The sequence below is a fragment of the Hyla sarda genome, chromosome 3 (genome assembly GCF_029499605.1).
Source record: "Hyla sarda isolate aHylSar1 chromosome 3, aHylSar1.hap1, whole genome shotgun sequence".
NCBI lineage: Eukaryota > Metazoa > Chordata > Amphibia > Anura > Hylidae > Hyla > Hyla sarda.
Window position 1 is genome coordinate 207,835,612 of NC_079191.1, and position 21,675 is coordinate 207,857,286.

A 21,675-nucleotide genomic window follows, 5' to 3' on the forward strand; every position below is an offset into this window, starting at 1 on the left:
CCCTAGTGTATACTAGTTTATTATATTTAGAGGATACAGTGTCTGGCAGGTTTATAATAATTATTTTCATATAGAGGATCAGAATGCGCTGACATAGTGTGGAGCCGTCTGGGCGTCACATTCTGCAGAGAGAACATTTAGCTGGACCTGGTGGTATGTACCATCTGAATTAGATAAGGAAAGACTATAGAGAAGACGTCGCCTGTAGTCACTGATATCATTGTATATTCTCCTCACTATAGAGAAGACGTCACCTGTAATCACTGATATCATTGTGTATTCTACTCACTATAGAGAAGACGTCACCTGTAGTCACTGATATCATTGTGTATTCTCCTCACTATAGAGAAGACGTCACCTGTAGTCACTGATATCATTGTGTATTCTCCTCACTATAGAGAAGACGTCACCTGTAGTCACTGATATCATTGTGTATTCTCCTCACTATAGAGAAGACGTCACCTGTAGTCACTGATATCATTGTGTATTCTCACTATAGAGAAGACGTCACCTGTAGTCACTGATATCATTGTGTATCCTCCTCACTATAGAGAAGACGTCACCTGTAGTCACTGATATCATTGTGTATTCTCCTCACTATAGAGAAGACGTCACCTGTAGTTACTGATATTATTGTGTATTGTCCTCACTATAGAGAAGATGTCACCTATAGTCACTGATATCATTGTGTATTGTCCTCATTATAGAGAAGACGTCACCTGTAGTCACTGATATTATTGTGTATTGTCCTCATTATGTCCTATCAGAGCTATAGTCACTTGTAAGTTCTGCAGTTAAGATGAGTGAAACTTAACTCCCAGCATAACCTCACCACTGCTTAAAGGGGTACTCTACTGGAAAACATTTTCTTTTGAATCAACTGGTGCCAGAAAGTTAAACAGGTTTGTAAATTACTTATTTGAAGGATTCAGATTTTAACTTCCTGGCACCAGTTGATTCAAGAAAATAATTTCCAGTGGAGTACCCATTTAAGTAATTCTGGGAGTTGTAGTTTTAAATGGTGAAAACCTCTTTAGCGCTTTTCCATTCTGTGGCAATTGGTATATTTAATTATTATACTGGAATTTTTCACAATGCGCTACACCAGTGGTATCCGTCACAACTGGCTAAAAACTGTTATGTGGAAGGGCGGGGGCGGGGGGGGGGGGGGTAGGTATGGGGTGACACCATTTTCTACCGCACCGGGTGACACCAACCCTAGCAACGCCACTGATTGTTGTTAACATATGGACCTACAGAATAAAGCTAACATAATCTTTACAGAAATGTACACTGTGCCATTACAAAATTGGTAGCACAAAAAACAAGCCCTCATGTGAAAGTGTTATGGCGGATAGGAAAAAAAACAAAAAAAAAAACAAGAAAGCAAAAATAAAAAATTACTCTGCATCAGATTTTACCATATATAACGTGTGGTAATGCATTATCTGTGGTAAAATCTACTTGCTTACCATGCCCGGGAGATGTTCTTGCCGGCAGCAATAGTGAGGATATGCATTTTTAAAGGTGTACCCTGCCGGCCTGTATGTAGTCCCCTGGACGGGGAGCCATCCTCTGCTAGCTAGTCCTGTCTGCTCAGGCTGTAGTCACGCCCACTCAGCGTGATTGACGGCCAACATCATCGCTCTGCAGTCTCCTGAGGGAGACACTGGCTGTCAATCACACTGAGGGTGCGTGATTACAGCCTGAGCAGACAGGACTAACAAAGGATGGCTCCAAACCAGGGGACTACTGACAAGCTGGCGAGGGATTATCAAAACAAAAAAATACACCAAGACATGTTCACAAAATCCTTATTTTTTTTACTATGCTATAAATATTGAACAGGCACATTTATATCTTTTTTTTTTTTTAAATATATAGTGCTAGATAAATTGTCCCCACATCTTACAAACCTGTTTAATAAAATTCTGACAACAGGTTCTGTTATGCGGGAGATGTTAGAAGTAGTTGTGATGATTCCAAAAGAAGGAAAGGACTTGTCCTCTCCCATGAATTATAGACCAATCTCCCTATTAAATGGAGATATCAAATTATACGCTAAAATATTGGCAGAAAGAATAACTTATACTCTCCCCAATCTGATCCATACAGATCACGTGTGATTCATGAAAGGTCGCCATTCATCGGATGGGACCAGGCGGCTTTTAAATCTTATAGAAATGGCAGTGCATAGTCGGATGCCTTCTCTGGTCCTTGCTTTGGATGCGCAGAAGGCATTCGACCGTGTTCACTGGGGGTATCTGAGGTTGGTGCTGGAAAAATTTGGCTTCCCCCCGATATTGATCTAGGCAGTAATGGCTCTTTATTCTGCGCCTACTGCAAAGGTGTGTGCGGGGGAGGCAGTGTCAAGGAGGTTTGGCATATCTAATGGTATGAGGCAGGGCTGCCCCTTGTCCCCATTGTTATTTGTTTTGGCGATAGAGCCACTGGCTCAACAGGTCAGCGATTCGGAGGGGATAAAGCCCAAATCGCATTAGCATATTTGCAGATGATATCCTAATTTCATGTACACCTCCAGTTGAATCTTTACAAGAATTGCTGTCACACTTTAGTACAGTAAGCTACTATAAGTTGAACACATCAAAGTCAGTCACACTTCCGTTGTGTATGAGTGAAGAAATCAGAACCCAACTAGGAATGAAATACCCCTTTGTATGGACTAGTGATTCTTTAACTTACTTGGGCATCAAACTAATGTCCTGTTGAGTCCACTCCTTACGAACTAATATAGAATAATTAAAACATCAGTTGAACAACGATATTGTCGGTTACTCTAAATACCCAATATCATGGGTAGGGAGGATAGCGATTATCAAAATGGAGTTATTACCAAATATTTTGTACCTTTTTCGCAATCTAGCAATTAAGATCTCAAGGCATGTGATCAAGGCTCTTCAACTGATTATTCAAAGGTATATTTGGCAAAATAACAAACCAAGAACCGCATCGAAAATACTATATCGTTCTATTAAGAAAGAGGCTTATTATTTGGCAACTTTACTCACCCAGGTACAGAGACTGTGGCATAATGACCTGGAGATGCATTGGGTGGCACTGGAAACACAATTAAGTCGGGCCTAGTTTGATCTCATGGGAAGCCACACTTTCAGGCAAAACTCAGACCTATAATAGTCCAACCCTTTCTGCAAGCTTGGAAGTATGGCTATACGCCCTTAAACATTAAGTTCTTAGCCCCTTAAAATTCAAGGATGTCAACACCTACTGGCAGCAACTAACTTCTCCAGTTGGGTTAGCAGAGGTATTAGTACTCTTGGGGAAATCAGTGAGAAAGGTTCTCTATTACCATTCAAAACCATCTCCAAGCATTTTGAAATACCTCCTAAAGATTTATTTAAATATCTCCAAGTGTGCCACTGCATAGCCTCCTATAAGTGGGGAGAAGATAAAGGGAGAAAAGTATACAACAATTATTTTTTGAGATCTAAAAGGGGAAAGGGGAGGAATAGCTAGAGCATGTAAAGCTCTACAATCAATGTGTTCAACGGAAAAAATGTCTTGCCAGGTAAAGTGGGAGAATGATCTGGGTCACCCCAGCTCTGATGCATTATGGGATAATGCATTTTTAATCCCATAGATTGCTTTATCGATGGTACCTCGCCCCGATTAGGTTGGCTAGATTTAATCCTAGAATTCACACTTTATGCTGGAGATGTAGAACAGAGAATTGCTCATTGAAGAGCATTGCTAGGCTTAGAAGTATTCCCGCTGATGAAAACAACTATAATTTTCCACTCACTCTCAGTAACAAGGAACGCTATTGCAAGGTGTTGGAAAAGTCAGAATTTACCAAGTATCCCCCAGGTAATAGGTTTTCTTAAACAAATATGTGTTATGTAAAGCTTATGAAAATAGGTTAGAAAATACTAAAACAAAAAAGTAGATACTATAAACTTTTGAAAACATTTTTGGAAACAGGTACACCAGGCTGAAAAAATATTTCTCTAATATACACCGAGAGGATAAGAGGAAAAGCGGTTTGAATGGTAATTGATGGCTGAACTTGGGTGTAAGGGAGAATGTTTGTTTATATGGTTGGGTAATCTTATTAATTTGTAATCTGTATATGTTATGTATGTATTTGAAATCTCAAAATATTTAAAAAGTTAAATATATAGTGCTAACTTTGCAATTCCATCTTCTACAGAGTTAGCAATCTCTATTGTTATCCTTCCTAATGTGGCTTTTACTGGTGCTTGAAAGTTTCCCAATCACTAGATAAAAATACATTGGGGGATAGTCTGTGCCTTGTGCAGATTGGTTAAAAGGCGCAAATTTTTGCACAAAGCATACATCTCCACAGCACTCACCCAGTGGGTGAGGCTTAGCGCAAAAAGGCATGGTTTCTTGTGAAGGGGTGGGGCTGCTGGCAGATGTAAATTGTAGTGGAAATCTGCGCCAGCTCTGGGCCTCACAAGCTTCTGGATTACAAATCGTGTATCTCTTAGGCTGCTTTCATACTATAAAATTCATCCGTTTTAAAGATCCATTTGATGATCTGTTACGAAAACCCTAAAAATCAGCCGTTAAAAAATCCCGTTATAGTCTATGGGATTTTTACATTATCCGTTTTAACCAGTCAATAATAACGAATGTTATTTTGTGACGGGAGAATGAACGGAAGAAATAATGCATGCACTACTACCCCCGTTACTATCTTCCGTCATAAAATGACATTAGTTATTAATAACGGGCTATAACAGGTTAAAACGGAAAATGTAAAAATCCCATAGACTATAATGCGATTTTCTAACGGCCTTTTAACAGACGATTTTCAGGGTTTTCATAATGGAACATCAAACGGATCTTTTAAACTGATGAATTTTATAGTGTGAAAGCAGCCTTACTAAATGCAATGGAATCCTACACTAAAAAGGCGGTCTTAGTAAATTCCCCCCATCATCTTTATTTGATTATGCTGTTTTGTTGCCAAGGTAAAGTTTTGCTGGGCTCTTGATCGGAGATTCTGCTGCTATTTAAATCTTATACCACATGCCAAGGATCCTTGTCATCTACAGTCATCTCTGTTTCAATGTGTAGTAAAAATTTGCTATGATGAATTATATGTAATAAACATAAAAATAAATTTATATTCTTTGTCTCGAATAATTATCTTTATGATCTGCATATATTGGGGATGCTGACAGCTCACTTGCATGTATTTATTAACTAAATTCATATTCCTAGTTGTTGAGCATGATTGCAGCGTCATTGAACCCTTTTTGACGGTTCTGATGCCTGCTAGACAGAGATTCTGAATAGATCTTTGCTATGTTCCGACTCTTTGTGATAAGAACATAGTAGTATTATCGCGCACGCGCAAATTTTCTGCGCATGCAAGTTGATTATATGTGTATAGCTTGGGCACTGGCATGACATAGTATGCTTTGACAGGTCCGGAGTGGAAGTGACGCCCGATGTCTGTGCACACGATTTAATTACAAGCCGGCCAGACGGCATTCCCCATACATGCACAACAAGTAAGTTAATCTAAAGATCGCATATATATAATATGAATGGAGATGACTGTTATATTACAGGTATTCTGGCATAAATAACTAATTTACATATGTGTATTTGTATTATTAAGGACCTTTCACTGTTGTACACTATAGTGGTTGCTATGACGATTTGTCTTGGAAAACTCTGAACCAAAGAGAGGGTGGGTGTGATTTGTTAATTACTCACAAATGTGTATTGACCAATGAATGTTGTTTGAGACAAATATATAGAACACTGTTTCATTTGTATTGTATGCTTGATAAAGGCTCACATGAAATCGCTTTTTGTAACCAATAACCTACTTTCACTAAACCGGAGCCTCCAGAGTGGCGCTGTGGCCTTTGCACTTCCTATGATTGTTTGCTGGATTGGCAGTCAAGGTGACCACTGGAACATCGGATGGGTTCAGTGCTGTTCTCCACCTACCTCTTGTAAGCAAATTTCAGTTATCAATTTGCAATGGTTTTCAATTTATGATGTGCGAATGTCGCATGTAGGGGGAAAAAAAAAAAAGTTACAACTAAGGCAAAAAAATGCCTTCAGAACTCGCTTACCAAAGACAACAATGATAAATGCCCCCCATTATGATTCAACAGTAAATATGAGGCTACCAAACTATCAGAAAATCTAAAAATGTATTCTACTAGCCCTGGACGAGGGTAGGATCACAAATACTAATTTCTCAGTAGCAAAATGATAAAATGCAGGAGAATCAGAATTTAAGCGATTTAAACAAAATTACTTTCACATAGTGCAAAATACATTTATTAAGTCACTGTAAATTATAAGTGCATTTTATCACAGATGGCGTTTAAATATTTTAGGCTATAGAAACTGAATAGGCTAAAGATCATTTAATGTTTCATTCATAAAATTTAAGTTGTTATAAATTTATTTTTCAACATTGCTTTCTTATTTATAAACAATAAAGTTAAATAAACAATGGAAGGGGGGGAGGGGGTCTGGATTATTTTCTGGTAAAATATAATATTACAGGTTATGGATACTAGAATTACGGGGATAGAACATTGATCCAGGGATTTATTCTGATTGCCATATTGGAGTTGAGAAGAAATTTTTCCGCATCATAGGCGTCATGGGATATTTTTTTTTCCCTTCCTTTGGATCAACACAGTAGGTTTTAGGTTGAACTTGATGGACTTTTCTACAAACTATGTTCCAATTTAATACCTTGTATGGAACATCAGAATTGTTATGCTTTAAATGCTCAGTTAAATAGCTGTAACAAAATAGCCATTACATTTGCAGAACCCAAGCCCATGTAACTCCTTCCAAACTAGGCTCATTAAACGCTTCCTGACCAGACACTTTCAGAGATGTAAATCAGAAAGCTATTAAGTGTCTTCTTGGTTGATTAAATAATAATTTTAACTAATCAATTTAATAATCAAATAAGTTAACACTTGTCAGATGTACACACAAGGCTTTGTTTGTCATTTTTTATCTTAGTCATTTTTTGTGAGAGTCAGTTTTTTTTTTTTTATTAATAGCACAAGTCTTGCTATTTTTTTTTTTAGTTACATTCCCTTTCCGTTACAGTAATGACTTTATAGGGGATGGCGCTAGGAGTGTAGTTTTGGCCATTTTTTTGTTCTGGACAGGTAGTATTCTTGCTTTCTGATGATCAGAGCTCATTGATCGCTCTGTGTACAGTGATTTGAATTGCAGGAGACTGTAATACACTATTCCTGCCTAAACTTTGGCGAGCTGGCTGTCAGTAGCAGCAGCATGATCTCTGTAGCGCTGCTATACTCTGCACAACCATTTTAGAATGGTTGTACAGAGTTAATTGTGATGTCACGCTCCGCCCCTCAATGCAAGCCTACGGGAGGGGGCGTGATAGCTGTCATGCCCCCCCCCCCGTAGGCTTGCATTGAGGGGCGGAGCGTGACGTCACACGGGGGCTGAGGCGAACACGCTCCGGGGACTGATTACAAACGGGGTGCCGCGTGCATGATCCCGGGGGTCCCCAGCGGCGGGACTCCCGTGATCAGGCATCTTATCCCCTATCCTTTGGATTGGGGAAAAGATGTGTAAGCACCGGAGAACCCCTTTAAAGTCTATGGTGGGTCGGTAAGTGGTTAAACTAATTATTTACTATGTAGTACATAGCAAAAACAATAGGCTGTACTTGCAGTTTTCTGTTGAATGCTATTCAGCTGCAATTGAGTGTAGCCCTCTGACAAATTTAGCAAGGGGACATTGTACATTTTACTTAGATGAAGTGCAATTTTAAAAAGGGGTGTTAGATTAAGTTAAAATTTAAAACCCAGAAAAAAAGGACCCTAAAGATATTTAAAAACATCCCAGCCAAAATCTTTATACGGGACTTGATGCATGAAAAAAATAATTTAATAAAACTACTTAAAAAAAACAAAACTAGTAGCAATTAAAAATGTACAATACATTAAGGGCACATTTAAAGAAATCATACATTTTTACTGTACTATAAATATTAAACAGGCACATTTACATAATCTATAATGCTAATTCTTCAATTTCGTCTTCTACAGAGTTAACAGCCTTTATTGTGGTTCTCCCTGGTGCGTTTTTCAAGCGGCTTTTGCTGGAGTTTGAGATTTTTCCGCCACCAGATAAGAGTACATCATTTTTTCCACTGATTTTGCTGCTCTGTTCCCAAGGCAATGATTTGCTGGTCTCTTGATCTGGGATTCTACTGCCGTTTGAAAGGAGTCCATCTTGGTCACTAAATTTGGAAATGGAAGGCAATGTAGCAGTAGAACTGTTTCCAAAGAGTTGCTCCATTAAACTTGATTTTTTATCTTTGTGTATGTCCAGCTTTGAGGTGGTTATAATGGGCTCCTCCAACACTTCTTTTCTTTGATTATGAACAGATGATCTTCCTGCTCCAAAAGATGGAGTATAACTTCCAAATGTGAAGTCCCCACTGGTGTCCCCAGTGTTTTTATGACTCAGGGCATCGCTTTTTGACTCCTGTCCTCCATGGACTGGAAGGCCATTGAACAGCTTCTCAGTTGGCTCTGAGAATCTGTATGTTTTATGTTTTGTATCTGTTGTGTGTGTTTTTATGGAGGTATCCAAAAGTGGTGCTGGAGCAGGTCTAGAGTTGTCTGAGTAAAATGGGTCTTTGTTTTCATGATCAATTTCAAACATTTTTGCTAATAAGAGCTCTTTTTTGAGCCTCTCTTCTTCATTTCTGTTTATACTTTCTTCCTTTACATGTTTTTCCGCATTCAACAAATCTTTGCTCCTTCTTTCAAATTCTTCTTTTTCCCATTCTGCAAAAGTGTAAGAAAAAGATTGACAAATTCAGATATGCCAAAATAATACAAATTAAACTTAGTAAAGGAGAAACATAGCAAAGGTCTCACTTAGCAAAGAGGTTGGTCAGATCTTCTTGCCTGGGATCCCCAGGCAAGCAAGCATTGCTTTCAGCTGTATGTGCAGTGTAAGCCGCAGAAAGTGTCAGACCTGCAGTTTCCACACACAGGAGACCGTGACCTTTGTCCCCTGCAGTGCAGGCGAGATGACGCCACTCATTGGCACCTGCACTGTGGAGGAAGGATATGGCCTGGCTGTTCTGTAAGGGAGATTGCTGCTTTGGACAGGAAAGGTGTATGTGTTGTTTTTTTTTCCTTCCTACCTACCTCACTACCTGGCTACCTAACTACCAACCAACCTATTGTTGGGGGGGGGGGGGGGGGCGGTGTGCTTTGAGATCGATCTACCTACCTACAGTAAGGATGTATTTACCTAATAAGTGAACTACCTACTGTGGGGCATACCTAATGTGGGACCTTCCTGCCTACTGTGGGGGATATAGCTACTTAATGGCCTACTAACATAATCACCTTTACTGTATTTGTCACACCAAGTGGTCACCTGCCAGTCAATAGATATAACTGTAATCACATATGGTCTGTCCAACCTGTGTACAGCTACCTCGATATCGTCAATGTATGTGGGAATATTGGTCCTTTGTACAATAGATTTAATTTGGTAACAATATAGTCATGGTCATGGTGTGGAAGTATTGTATGTCCCTTGTCCCTTACTGGCAACACTAAACTAGCTGCCTCTGGCACTGGGTGCCTTAAATGTGTGCAAGGCATCATGAAATCTGAGGATTACCAACGGATTTTGGGTCGCACTGTACAGCCTAGTGTCAGAAAGCTGGGTTTTCGTCCGAGATCTTGGGTCTTCCAGTAGGACAATGACCCCAAATCATACATCAAAAAGCACCCCAAAATGGATGGACACAAAGCGCTGGAGAGTTCTGAAGTTGCCAGCAATTAGTCCAGATCTAAATTCCATTTAACACCTGTGGAAAGATCTTAAAATTGCTTTTGGGAAAAGGCCCCCTTCCAACAAGAGAGACCTGGAGCAGTTTGCAAAGGAAGAGTGGTCCAACATTCCGGCTGAGAGGTGTAAGAGGCTTATTGATGGTTATAGGAAGAGACTAATTTCAGTTATTTTTTCAAAATGGTGTGCAACCAAATATTAAGTTAAGGGTGCCAATAATTTTGTCCAGCCCATTTTTTTGGAGTTTGGTGTGACATTAGGTCCAATTTGCTTTTTTATTGGTTTTTATTTTAATATTGGTGATCTTACCTTCCCGCAGCTTCCTTGCTTTATCCTCCAAAAGCTTTTGCTCTCTATTTCTATTTAAATTCTCTTCTTGAGCTTGTTTTCGTTCTGCCTGTTCTCTGTCTCTTTTAAGCCTTTCTGCTTCGTGTTTTTCTCTTTTAATCTTTTCTGCTTCCTCTTTGAGCTGCTTTGCTAGATTATCTTCTGCCTTTGGAAAATTAACAAGCAAAAATACATTAATTAGTAATATGTAAAAAAAGGTTTTCCTTCTTATCATCATGATACTGTCAAAAAGGTATTCTGACGTATACTACAGCATGTCCATAGGGTGCAATACACCAAACAGTCTACTTGTAATTACCTATGGTATGGTGTATGCCAATGTTATTTGTGGGACACAAAAACATGTAGACTAGACTGCACTTCTGTGCATGGTAAATAGAATGTATAATCAGCATACAACAGACTAAAAGCAGTCACAAGTACACAATATTTGGTCTTCTGAACCCTGTGGGCATGCTTCAGTACACACTGAAATACTTTTTTATGGAATCCCAATGTAAACCAACAACATTCAGCTGAAATATGATGCGAACTGCCTTTTAAAAGTACTCTTGCATATCCTAAAACTTGTTCATCAGCATCTGACAAACTTGTTTTTATTTCAGTTTTTCATTTGCGGCGGGTAGGCAGTAAATACACCTGAAATGACAAACATATTTACACTAAAAATCTATCTCGTTTGGATTTCTACTGTCAGGGTTGCTTGTAGGTCTAACACGCTCACATTTAGTAGTATTATTATTATGATGATGACGTAGAAGTGCCACACTGCAACCATGTCGCCTTAACCTAATTCTAGAAATTTGACAAAGAGGGGAAAGAAGCATTTACCTAATACAGGTCAGAGGACATAATGATCAGGAAGTGGAATGGGGATTCATTGTGTCACAACTGAATTACCACTAAGTGAAAGAACAGGCTGTCTACTCCTGTCCATAATTTACAGAGTTACAATGTTTCTATAACTCCACAACAACCAACATTAGGTTCCAGATGATGGCATTAAATGTCATACAGCAGAGGATATGCCATCACTTTATGATAATTGGGGGTCTGACCTCTAGGGTTCCCATTGATCGTGAGAACAAAGGGAACACACTTTGGGTGTAATGCTGCATCTCCTTCACAGATTTCGCTCTGTATAGTGGGCCTGAGGCACCCACTTGGGCTCTGTTAAGGTGAATGGGACTGTAATGCTCAGTGGCCAGGAGCACTGCTGAGCAAGAAAAAATCTAGAAGAAGATGCAGCACTACCATCAGGGGTCAGACTCTCACTGATCATACATGGATGGCGATATTCCATTATTTTAAGAGAAAAAAATAGGACATTTTTAGCCAATAAAAATAAATACATAGAAACTTGCATGTCAGTAAGTAATGGGAAAATTAAGCTTTAAAACTGCAATGTCCAACATTGAAATACATCTAATAGCAGATCAATGGGGATATTTGTATACATATATTACCAGAACTTCCTGTTCGCTCTCCAGGTTGTCTTCAGTTGGAACTGGAGGTGGGGGAGGTGGAGAAGGAAAGTCCAGCCATGAGGCACTGTCATTTGTTTGAACACCTATGCTAGTGCTATGACTAGTCCCTATGATGAAAACAGCAGTAATTATTAGTTACACTTCTCTTATACACCATAAATCAGCTTTTTTAAAGCAGAATTCCTGTAAGTTTTTCACAAAAGAAATTACTTACCTTTCTTCCTAGGTGTTATCTCTGTGTCCTTCTTAGGTGAAGGTTTTGACAAACGCAAAGAATAGATATTTTTTGCATCAAGTTCTCTTTCTTTGTCCTGCATGAAAAGGAAATAAAAGAATAAAAAAAGCTCACTGTAATATGCATGCAAATAAATGTAAAGCTGAATGCTTCCAGATTTCATAGACTGATGAAGTTTGTTCAACTTAACAAAAAGGTACCTATTAAAATCAAGTTAAGAAAAACTCTGCTGGAAATGTTTGTTTTTTTAAATCAACTGGTGCCAGAAAGTTAAACAGATTTGTAAATTACTCCTATTAAAAAAATCTTAATCCTTCCAGTACTTATCAGCTCCACAGGAAGTTCTTTTCTTTTTAAATTTCCCTTCTGTCTGACCACATTGCTCTCTGCTGACACCTCTGTCCATTTAAGAAACTGTTCAGAGTAGTAGCAAATCCCCATAGCAAACATATCCAGCTCCGGACAGTTCCTGACGTGGACAGAGGTGTCAGCAGAGAGCACTGTGTTCAGACAGAAAAAGAACTTCAAAAAGCAAAGAACTTCCTCTGGAGCATACAGCAGCTGATAAGTAATGGAAGGGTTAAGATTTTTAAATAGAAGCAATTTATAAAACTGTTTAACTTTCTGGCATCAATTTAACCCTTCCAGTACTATTTATATTAATTGAAAGGGGTTTTCCCAAGATTTAGGATTATCACCTATCCAGCCTTGGGCTATCTTTATAAGGTCCAGAGAGAGTGAAGTGAGCAGACAATAAATGACAATAATAAAGCATTTAAACTACTAAAACAGGACAGAACGTTGATCCAAGGATTTATTCTGATGCCATATTTGGAGTCTGGAAGGAATTTTTACCTCAATTATGAGGTTTTTTTTTGTCTTCCTCTGGATCAACTCAGTAGGGACTCATTAGGGTTATAGGTTGAACTTGATGGACTCTGGTCTTTTTTTCAACCTTATGAACTATGTTACCATGTTACAGACTCCAAGCATATGCATTGCCGTACCATTCACCTGGAGAACAAGGAATCACAGTTCTCCTTATGGTAGGGCCTCAACAGACAACCTTGCCCCCCCCCCCCCATCACCGATCAGATACACCCTGTGGATAGCAGATATATTTAATACTTAAATGTGACATTTCTAACATAACATTATAAACAACAGATTCTCTAAAATCATGCCATATTAAATTCTCAATTATATAGCAGGGTGTCTTATAAACCTTCAGAGATTTCCGTAACAATTAAGTGTACCCTTATTATGCAGGAGCTTGGATCATCTTCTGGTGGGATCATAAATAAGCACATTTCCACATTACATGCCTTGAGCAGGTCAAAAAGGTAGTATATATCAGTTAATCAGAAGGTTCAACTTAAAAGGGGTACCCTGCTCCAAGACATCTTATCCTCCTATCCAAAAGGATAGGATATAAGATGTCTGATAGCGGGGGTCCCCCCGCTGGGAACCCCCACGATCTCTCCTGCAGTGATGGTCACCACACCCCCTCCCATAGGCTTGCATTGATGGGGTGGGGCCGTGACATCACAATACTCTGGCCCCGTATCGCCCGTCATCAGGCACGGAGCGAAGTTCGCTCCATGCAGCACATGACACAAGGTGCTGCTGGAGAGATCGTAGGGGTTCCCAGCGGCGTAACCCCTGCAATCAGACATCTTGTCCCCTATCCTTTGGATAAGGGATATGATGTCTATGGGCAGAGTACCCCTTTAATTATTAATTATGTGTTTTTTTTTTACTTTTCAAGATTTAAAATGTACAGTAACCCCCCGACCTGCGATGGCCCCGACATATGATAAAATCGACATACGATGGCCTCTCAGAGGCCATCGCATGTCGATGTCAGCATCGACATACGATGCTTTTATATGTCGGGGCCATCGCATTAACTGCTATCCGACAGCGCAAAATGCTTAAGCTGCTGTCAGATAGCAGTTTAAGCATCCCGGGCAGGTTTGCTTACCTATTCCCACTGCTCCGGGTCCACTTCACAATCCTCCGGCGTCTTCCGCATCTTCTCCAGGGTCCGGGCCTCGCTTTCCGGCGTCGTTATTACGTCACTACGCACGCCGCGTCGGCTCAGCAGCGTAATAACGTCACCAGAAAGCGAGGCCCGGACCTTGCAGAAGATGCGGAAGAAACCTGGAGAATCGCGAAGACGACACCGGAGCAGCGGGGCAGCATCGGGAGCCCCTTGGACAGCATCGGGAGCGGTGAGGACCTGGTCCGGAGTGGCGGGGAGAGGTGAGTACAGCTTCCTACACTTTACATTGCACGGATCCCTCAACATATGATGGATTTGACAAACGATGGGTCGTTTGGAACGAATTACCATGATATGTTGAGGGACCACTGTATTCTATTCAGTTGCTGAAGCCATTTTTGCAAAAGTGTCAAATGTCGACATATTGGTTTGCCCTTGATTTAACTTCCTAAAAACCAATGGCTTACTGTTATTTTGGTATCAATAATAATTCTTGATTTATATATACCGTATTTATCGGCGTATAACACGCACTTTTAAAACTTAAATTTAAGGCAAAAAGCCTGCCTGCGTGTTATACGCCGATAAATCTTCTGGTTACTGATTTAAAGCGGCCGCAGCAGCGGCTGCTTGTTAAGTATTAGCAGCACGGCCACGGCCACTTTAAATCAGTGACCAGCGCCGTCTCCTCCCCGCTCTGGAAAACTGTCACTTGTTTTCTCACGCACTATCCACAGCTACTGGTGGATAGTGAGGGAGACGCTGATTAAAATGAGCCCTACCTTGTCCGGATCTGCCCTACCTTTTAATCAGCGTCTCCCGCACTATCCACCAGTACCTGTGGATAGTGCGGGAGAAAACAAGTGACAGTTTTACTTTTAATCTTTCTTACCTCCCCCTCCCTCATCATTCCCCCTTTTCCCCGCTTTTGATAGGTTTTTTTTATTTTCCTTACCTGGCTGCGCTTCGGCAGGTCAGGTCAGGTGGGGGGTCTTGAGGGCAGAGAAGCAGATGAATGACGTCCTCTGCCGGCTTCTCTGCGCAGCATCAGTGATGTCACTTTTCATTTCCTGTAGTCGCCGACGAAGTGTGACAACCCTGATGCCGCACAGAGGAGCCGGGAGAGGACATCACTCATCTGCTTCACTGACCGCAGCCCACAAGACAGCCGAAGCGCAGCCAGGTAAGAAAAATTAAAAAAAAACTATGAAAAGCAGGGAAAAGGGGGAATGATGAGGGAGGGGAAGAATACAGTGGTCTTCAACCTGCGCACCTCCAGATGTTGCAAAACTACAACTCCCATCATGTCCGGACAGCCGTTGGACGTACCAAAGCAGTCCCCTAGAGTGGGAATAACAACCACTAGAGAAAGGGAAACAGAGACCAAACCCATTCGCCTGTGAAGCTTGCGAACAAGACCCCAGGACAGAGACCACCTGGGCCCAGAAACTGAGCAACTGAAAGATCTCCCATCCATGGAGATGGACCAGGACGCCAAAAGTAAGAGACCGTCCTTCGTCGATACACTAACCTACGGTCCATATATGGAGACAAGAAAAAGTCAACTAGGAAGACAGATGGGCCAGAACCATCTCGGAAGGTGGTAGGAAGGAGAGGAGGCCAAAGTCAGAGAGAGCAGCGTACGCCTGAACAGAAGGCAATCACCGAAGGTGGAGACCAGAACCCCATTGGAAAAAAGAAAGACGGACCCGGCTCTAGACAGGTCTGGCGCATAAGATCAATGACCTGAACATCTGGAGACCCAAAACCACTGTCTCCGGGGCCCCCGCGGGCACCCAGAAGGCAAAATTTGCATTACTGGTGTAATCTGGTAGACCTGAACGCCCTTCCTCTCGGGAGTAGATGAAGCCCGAAGGAGGAGACTGAAGCAATAACAGCCAAAAAAGGAAACTGAACGCCCCGAAAAAAAAGCGGCTTCCCGAAAGCTGGAGCGACAGACATGGGAACTGGAGGCTCCCGAGTCACCTGGAAGGCTGACACAGCAGGATAAATGGCCAAGAAGAAGAGGGGTACAGAAAGACCACTCCACCAAGGGATCGCGGAGAAACCTGGGCAGGATCACTACCTATGCCCGAGACCCCAACCATCACTAGGGCCTGAAGAACCCGTAGGGCCAACCAAAAAAAAGGAAGGTATGCCACCACAGTCTAGGATAGTGTCCCAGCCAAGGAGACACCAGAGTTGGACCCCAACGGTCCGAGAAGATCAGAGCATTCCTAAGCAATTCGTCAGCAGAGACTCCCAGATACGGGGCACAGGAAGGGCACCCTAAAAAAAAAAAAAAAAAAAAAAAAAGACAGTGGTGTCAGTGTCGCACAACCTGCCAAGGGAAGGATAAAAACACACCCTTCCAGGGAGATTGCGCCAAGGGAGGAAAAGAGCAAAGGCAGGACACAAATAACAGACAGTGGCTAGACTGGCCGTCATGAGTCATACATGAGTGCGTAAACTCCTCCAACAGAGGAGAATCCCAAGGCTCCATGAGCAGAAGATAACAAAAAAAAAGAAAAATACAGGAAGAGAGCCAGGCTGAAATGGTGGGCAGTAAGCTCACAAGCACAGACAAGGAAAAAGCTCAACTAAATGCTTTTAGCAAAAAAACAAGGGCCCAGCCAGACACCCCACCTATATAGTGGGAAGAAAGAGATGGCTCCATCTTGGCAGAAGAGAGCGCTCAGCGAAATAGTCCCCCAGTGGAGCGGAAAAAGTAAGGGATGGTCAAGAGAAAACCAAGGCACCGCCCACAGCAGCACCCTGATCCCCGAACCCCCTGGAAGATGGATTGACAGTGCGCCAAGGACCGTTGAAACAAGGAAATACCGCCCTATGGCGACAGGACAAAGTACTGGGCAGAAGGAGTCCCCCAGGGACCCTATGACAACATCTAGAGACATGGAGGGATCGGAAACCCAGATACAGGTGCTGGACAAGAAACTAAGACATAGCTATGAATGCGAGTAAGAAACCCACGCACACAGCAACCAACAGCGTTGAGAGGAACACCCCATCGGGGTGAAACCCTGGACCAGATGTGTGCCAACTGAGCCATCCTAGATGTGTTCAAGGCAACAGAGAAGATGCCCGAGACACCCAGCACAGGAAACCAGGAAAATCCCTGGAAGCAGAGGGGGCGGAACTGACTGTCTCCCCAACCGGCCCCCTGCCAGAACTGGAGAGGTGCTCCACTGTCACAGTTCTTTAGAACAAGGTCACAGGAAAGCCCGAGGTACACCAAGCCGAAAGAAGGGAGGGTGGAGTCTACAGGTGCAGAGGACCTAGCATACGTAAGGACCCAGACATGAAGGAAACCACAGGCATCCAAGAGTCTGGCAGAATGGAAGACAGACTCAGCACCCAACGGTGTGTCAAAACCATGCCCCTAGCAGACCAATGTGGCACTCAGGAAAAAAGGAACAGAGTGCAGCTGTAGTCCTGAAAAATCATGGGCACTGCAGGAGATGCCCACACCCCATCACCTAATGGTGCTACACACCAGGGCTGCAGGCGCAGATGCAAAAGACGAGGGATGCATGTGGGGCCGGAAACATGCAGACAGAGAAGAGGGCCCATGAACCCATAGAGGCACACTTTGTGGAACCCCATAGGGAAGGAGTCACCGGACTGCCGTCGCAGAAGCGGCAGGAATGGGGGAGGAGACCTGGTGTACTAGAAAGCCATGCAGACACAGTCTGACTATCTGGCATAGGGACATGCACCCTGGTCCCGCATACAGAACCACACACAAAAAAAAAAAACTGGCTACCAGCCTTAAGCCAAGAGAATGGCAGGCCTGTGGAGAGGGACCTGGTAAAGTAGGAAACCCCACAAACCAGCATGTGGCACATTGCAGAGGGCCCAACATGGAGAGACCCCCTCGGAACTACTTGGCAGTGGGTTACCTAAACTTCCACCACGCTGTGGGAAGTGTATGTCAGTTGACCCAATGTAGCAGTAAACCGCAGGAACGGCGATCCGGCTGACTGCTGGAGTATTCCTGAACGCAAATGACACTCCTTCGAACCCTCCTACCGAAAGTGGGGCACGGAGTGCGGCCAATCTCATGGGCAATCCGGATATGTAGGAGACCGTGAAGACAAATGCCTGGCTGACTGGCAGCAGTCCTTCGTGCCTGCAGGAACCCTCTGACAGAGTCCTCACACCAACAGTGAGGTACAGGGAACCACAGCCATGAGCGCAGCAGGCCAGAGACGGAGGACGGACAGCGGCGGAAACAGAGCATACAACGGTTTGGTGCAATGAGAGCCCCCTCATGCGCTGGTGATAAGGGGACACAGTCAGATAGGCAATAACTGTGCCCCTTGATGCATGCAGCAGGACAGTGAAGTCTGGGAACCATGACCCCGTCACCCTGAGAGATCGGGGGAGGCTTAGGAGCAGTGGAATGTATCCCCCCCCTCGCCCTTCCTAAGGTCCAAAGGACACGTCGGGTCACTCCACCGGACACCGCTCACTAGCAGTGGGGTACCGGAACTTCAGCCACAGCTTCAGCCCTTGGAAAAGTTGACAAGCAGCAGAGAAAACCATGCAGACCACTGTCTGGCTTACTGGTATGGGTCCATTTAGAAAACGGGGCACTCTGGCGGACACCTCGCACTGGCAGGGGGGTACCGGAACTTTAGCCAAAAATACTCTAGCCCTCAAAGAAGTTGGCAGGTGGTAGCGAAAACCATGCAAACCAGGGCACTCCAGCGGTCACCTCGCACAATAGTGGGGTACCGCAATCCAGCCGAAGCCGTGGCAGTGGAGAAGTGAGCGATAGGTGAGACTTCTGTCTGACCTAATGAGAGCAGGTGCAATCCATGGCCACGCAGGGACACTTCCATGGAGAACTCTCCCTGGACAAGGGGATCTGGTACAGCAGCCGTGGATGTGGCAGCTTGTGGAGTAGGGAGAAACAGTCCTGACTGTAACCCCGGTATCTTCTAAGTGGTCATAACATTCTCGGCATGACCCGCCACAGCTAGTCACACATGTTGCTTGGCGAAAGCAGGTATGCCAGAGGCATACCTCGGTCGACTTAATGCAATGTCATATCAGGTCCCGTACATGGTGATAGAGGCAATAAGGGGGCCCCAGTATACAATCCTAGAAAAAAAAGAGAGATAAAAAACTCATAAGATCACTTATGAGTTCACTTGAGTACACTTGATCTTAGCCAAAAGGCCAAGAAGCGATAAATAGTACAGGCTAAAATGATGTGCCCTAGAGGTCACCAGGCTGCATAAAAATAAGGCACAATTTAACTATAGTCCACAAGAGGGCGCCAAACACCGTTAACCAGTCTGAGAGACCAGCAGCAGAGATTTTTTTTTTTTTTTTATGCACACAGTAAGTGCTGGAAACAAGGAGCCTTGCCCTAATCTAGAGATCCCCGAAGGTAGAAGGGACTAGGAAGCCCACACAATGTCCCTCATGCAGGGAAACTAGGAATATTCATGCTGCAGGGTCCGAGGCAGGGGATCAGAGCGGGCCGGATCCAGGGCAACGGAGCGCCGCTGACCCATGCAAGGAAGGAGGGGGCGGAGCAAAAATGCCAGTGGAAGGGCGGAGCAAAAATGCCGGTGGAGGGGCGGAGCCAGATGCCGCCAGAGGAACCCACCATAGATCTACAGGATCTGCGGGCTATCAGGCATGAAGTGTGTGACCCGCGAACTAGGAGAGGAGGTGCTGCCTGGCCTCCCGGGGAGAAGGGGCGGAGCCATGTACTGCCATAGCCCCCTGAAAAATGTAGATGAGATGTAGTCTGCCTCCTAGGGCACGCTGGCTCAGGGCCAAAAGAAGGGTGGCCATGTGCCGCCAGGGCCCTGGACCCTGCCGGCTGAGCCCTCAGCGCCCTGCAGACTCCCATTGGGGAAAATCATTGCCGGCAGAAGTAGGAACAGCAAGGCTGTTCAGAGGAGAGCCGGAAAGGAACTCCTGTGGAGAGAGTGACCAAGTACACAGAAACACAGCCGCCCCTAGGGGACCTGAGGGAGCCCCAACATAATTTCCCAATAAAGGACAGAGTCTCTCTGCATGACAAAGGTGTGTGTGTGGGGGGGGGGGGGGAATGTATTCACCTGTCTTCTTATACTCACCTCAAGTCACCTGCATCACGTCATGCTGCGACAGACAGGTCGAGCAGGGAAGATAGGGGGACTTGGACCCAAGGTGCAACCCCAGGCGCTGGCCGTTGGCGGGAAGGGGTTAAAGGTGCATACTTTTATGTCCTGTGCCCCTTAGCCGCATATGGGGGAACAGGTAGCCCCATTCTCCTGAACCCCCACCTAAAAAAGGTGGAAAGGGTGGACAAATTACTAGGGGGGGCTGGGGATGACCCAGCTGTCGTGGTCCATGTGGGAACCAACGACAGAATACATGGTAGGTGGAGGTCCTTGAAGAATAATTACAAGGAACTAGGTGCCAAGCTGAAGGGAAGGACCTCTAAGGTTGTGTTCTCTGGAATACTTCCTGTGCCATGCGCATCGCAGGAAAGACAGTGGGAGCTTAGGGAGTTAAATGCATGGCTTAAGTCGTGGTGTGAGGGGGAAGGGTTTGGGTTTTTAGAGCACTGGGCTGACTTTTCATTGGGGTACAAACTCTATTCTACGGATAATTTGCACCTGAATGGAAGGGGGTCTGCTGTGCTGGGGGAGAGAATCCTGGAAGGGGTGGCTGAGTATTTAAACTAGGTGAGTGGGGGGGAGGATAATAAAGCAAAGAAAGCAGACAGTGGGATGGATAGGTTAGAGAGGGGTCAGGACATAATGGCGGGTGGAGAGGAGTCCTGTGGGGGGAGGTTAAGAGCAGTGGATAAGGAGATTCATGCGTTACAAACCAGCTGTAAAAATAAATGTAGCCCCAAAAATTGTAATCCCAATAATTCAAAAAATTCTGTTAGCCCCAATAACTCAATAACTACAATAAGCCCCATTAACTCAAAAAATACAGTTAGCCCCAATAACTTAAATAACAACGTTAGACGCAATAACGCAAAAAATCCCATTAGCCCCAATAACAAATAATAACGTTAGACCCAATAACTCAAAAAATCCCATTAGCCCCAATAACTTAAATAGTACAATTAGCCCTTACAACTCAAAAAATGACATTAACCCCAATAACTCTTAAAATCCCATTAGTGAGACTATATGTGTAAAACTTAATGGAAATGTAAAGTGTATGTTCACAAATGCCAGAAGCCTAGCAAATAAAATGGGGGAGCTTGAGGCCTTGATACTGGAGGAACATATTGATATAGTTGGGGTCACTGAGACATGGCTGGACTCCTCGCATGACTGGGCTGTTAATCTGCAGGGGTTTACATTGTTTCGCAAGGATAGAATGAACAGAAAAGGTGGTGGAGTCTGTCTGTATGTAAGAAGTGGTATGAAAGTCAGTGTGAACGATGCCATAGTGTGTGATGATTCTGAGGATGTGGAATCACTGTGGGTAGAATTACAAAAGGAGGGAAATACTGAAAAAATAATATTTGGTGTAATCTACAGACCCCCTAATATCACTGAAGAGATAGAAGGTCGGCTGTATAAACAAATAGAGAGGGCCGCCCGGGCAGGTACAGTGGTAATAATGGGAGATTTTAACTATCCAGATATAGATTGGGGTCGGGGGTTGGCTAAAACTACAAAGGGGAGAAAATTCCTAAATTTATTGCAGGATAATTTTATGGGCCAGTTTGTGGAGGACCCAACAAGAAGTGATGCCTTGTT

The 21,675-nt window shown here is 43.5% G+C and overlaps 1 protein-coding gene, 1 long non-coding RNA gene and 1 pseudogene across 7 annotated transcripts in view; 1 reads left to right on the top strand and 2 right to left on the bottom strand.

Moving 5' to 3' along the window:
- The first annotated feature begins 5,438 nt into the window (after nt 1-5,438).
- On the top strand, nt 5,439-8,217 carry LOC130362044 (uncharacterized). Its single transcript, XR_008891256.1, has 4 exons — nt 5,439-5,522; nt 5,633-5,704; nt 5,810-5,975; nt 8,079-8,217. It is a non-coding gene; the product is annotated as an uncharacterized LOC130362044 (long non-coding RNA).
- The window catches only part of LCA5 (lebercilin LCA5), a 36,544-nt gene continuing 22,338 nt past the window's right edge, over nt 7,470-21,675 (bottom strand). For all 6 annotated transcript variants that reach the window (XM_056565935.1, XM_056565931.1, XM_056565933.1 and 3 more), the window contains exons 5-8: nt 11,899-11,995; nt 11,664-11,791; nt 10,159-10,342; nt 7,470-8,825 (exon numbers count right to left, since the gene is read on the bottom strand). In XM_056565935.1, coding sequence (XP_056421910.1) covers nt 8,044-8,825; nt 10,159-10,342; nt 11,664-11,791; nt 11,899-11,995 — 1,191 coding nt within the window. In that variant the 3' untranslated portion in view covers nt 7,470-8,043. The remainder of the gene's footprint in view (nt 8,826-10,158; nt 10,343-11,663; nt 11,792-11,898; nt 11,996-21,675) is intronic.
- On the bottom strand, nt 18,964-19,141 carry LOC130363357 (U2 spliceosomal RNA; annotated as a pseudogene).